Source organism: Nicotiana tomentosiformis, chromosome 9 (assembly GCF_000390325.3).
Source record: "Nicotiana tomentosiformis chromosome 9, ASM39032v3, whole genome shotgun sequence".
NCBI classification, from domain to species: Eukaryota; Viridiplantae; Streptophyta; class Magnoliopsida; order Solanales; family Solanaceae; genus Nicotiana; species Nicotiana tomentosiformis.
The window spans coordinates 82,413,136-82,414,355 of record NC_090820.1 but is presented as its reverse complement, the minus strand read 5'-3'; the positions used below and the strand labels follow the sequence as shown (position 1 = coordinate 82,414,355).

General features: G+C 52.5%; 1 protein-coding gene across 1 annotated transcript; it reads right to left on the bottom strand.

The window, feature by feature from the left end:
• Positions 1-332: 332 nt before the first annotated feature.
• Positions 333-863, bottom strand: LOC138899096 (uncharacterized). Its single transcript, XM_070185213.1, has one exon. The coding sequence runs from the start codon at positions 861-863 to the stop codon at positions 333-335; it is 531 nt and encodes a 176-aa protein (XP_070041314.1).
• Between the last annotated feature and the right edge of the window lie 357 nt (positions 864-1,220).

The window sequence follows — 1,220 nt, the reverse complement described above, 5'->3', positions numbered from 1 at the left end:
TCAAATAAGACTGATGCATCTCTATGACAAACCGGAACAATACATGTGATAACAGAATCTGATGCAACTGCCTCTGTCCTAGCAGGAAGGGCATAATATCTGGCCTGGCCTCCCCCTCTTTGACGACCTCTACATGTCCGACCTCCACCTCTAGGTGGCTGTGCAGGTGGGGTGGTAGCTGGTGCTGTAACCATAGCTTGAGGACCTGGTGGAGCACGCGGTGCTTGAAAAATCTGTGGAGGTGTACCCCTCCTAAATCTGGGGCAATCCCTCGCCATATGGCGAGTGTCACCACACTCAAAACAAGCTCTCGGAGGACGTGGATTCTGCTACTAGCTCGGGACTGATGGACTGGACTGACCACTGAAAGCACCCCGCACAGGAGGTACGCTAGACAATGGCGATGCAAAATAGGTATCCTGGGGCCTAGGAGTGGCCAGAGCACCGCCGGTGGCTGGAAGTGCTGAATGAACAGGGCGACCCATATAACCTCTGCCCTGATGAGCTGCCACTGGCGCACGAGTACCACTATAAGTGCCAGACTCTCGAGACCCCTTGGCCTCTCTCTGCTCTTTATCCCGAGTCAGCTTACCCTCCAACCTCCTAGCAATCCCCACTACATGCTTGTATGCAATATCCATCTCCAACTCTCGGTCCATGCCCAATCTGATACTGGGGTTGAGCCCCTCAATAAACCGATGAAACCACTCTCGAACAGTAGCAACCAAGGCTGGTTCATGCCTGGCCATATCACTAAATCGGACCGCATACTCTGGCACGGTCATAGAACCCTGGCGCAACTGCTCAAACTCTGCGCGCCATGCATCTCTGAGACTCTGGAGAACATACTTCCTCAAGAGCATATCTGATAACTGAGTTCAAGTGAGTGAAGCTGCCTCGGCCGGACTACTCAACTCATATGCTCGCCACCACTGGTAAGCTGCTCCTCTAAGATAGAATATAGTGAAAGAAATCCCACTAGTCTCCGCAACACCCATAGTACAGAGGATATGGTGGCACTCCTCAAGAAAACTCTGGGCATCCTCTGACGCCAAGCCACTAAAAGTAGGAGGGTGGTACTTCTTATACCTCTCGAGCCTAAGCTGCTCCGCCTCAGAAACTGTTGCCTTAACCTCGGGCTGAACTGGAGCTACCAGCTGCATCGGTATAATCTCTGGAACTTGGTTGACCTGAACCCGCTGCTCTAGGGTACCTGCGAT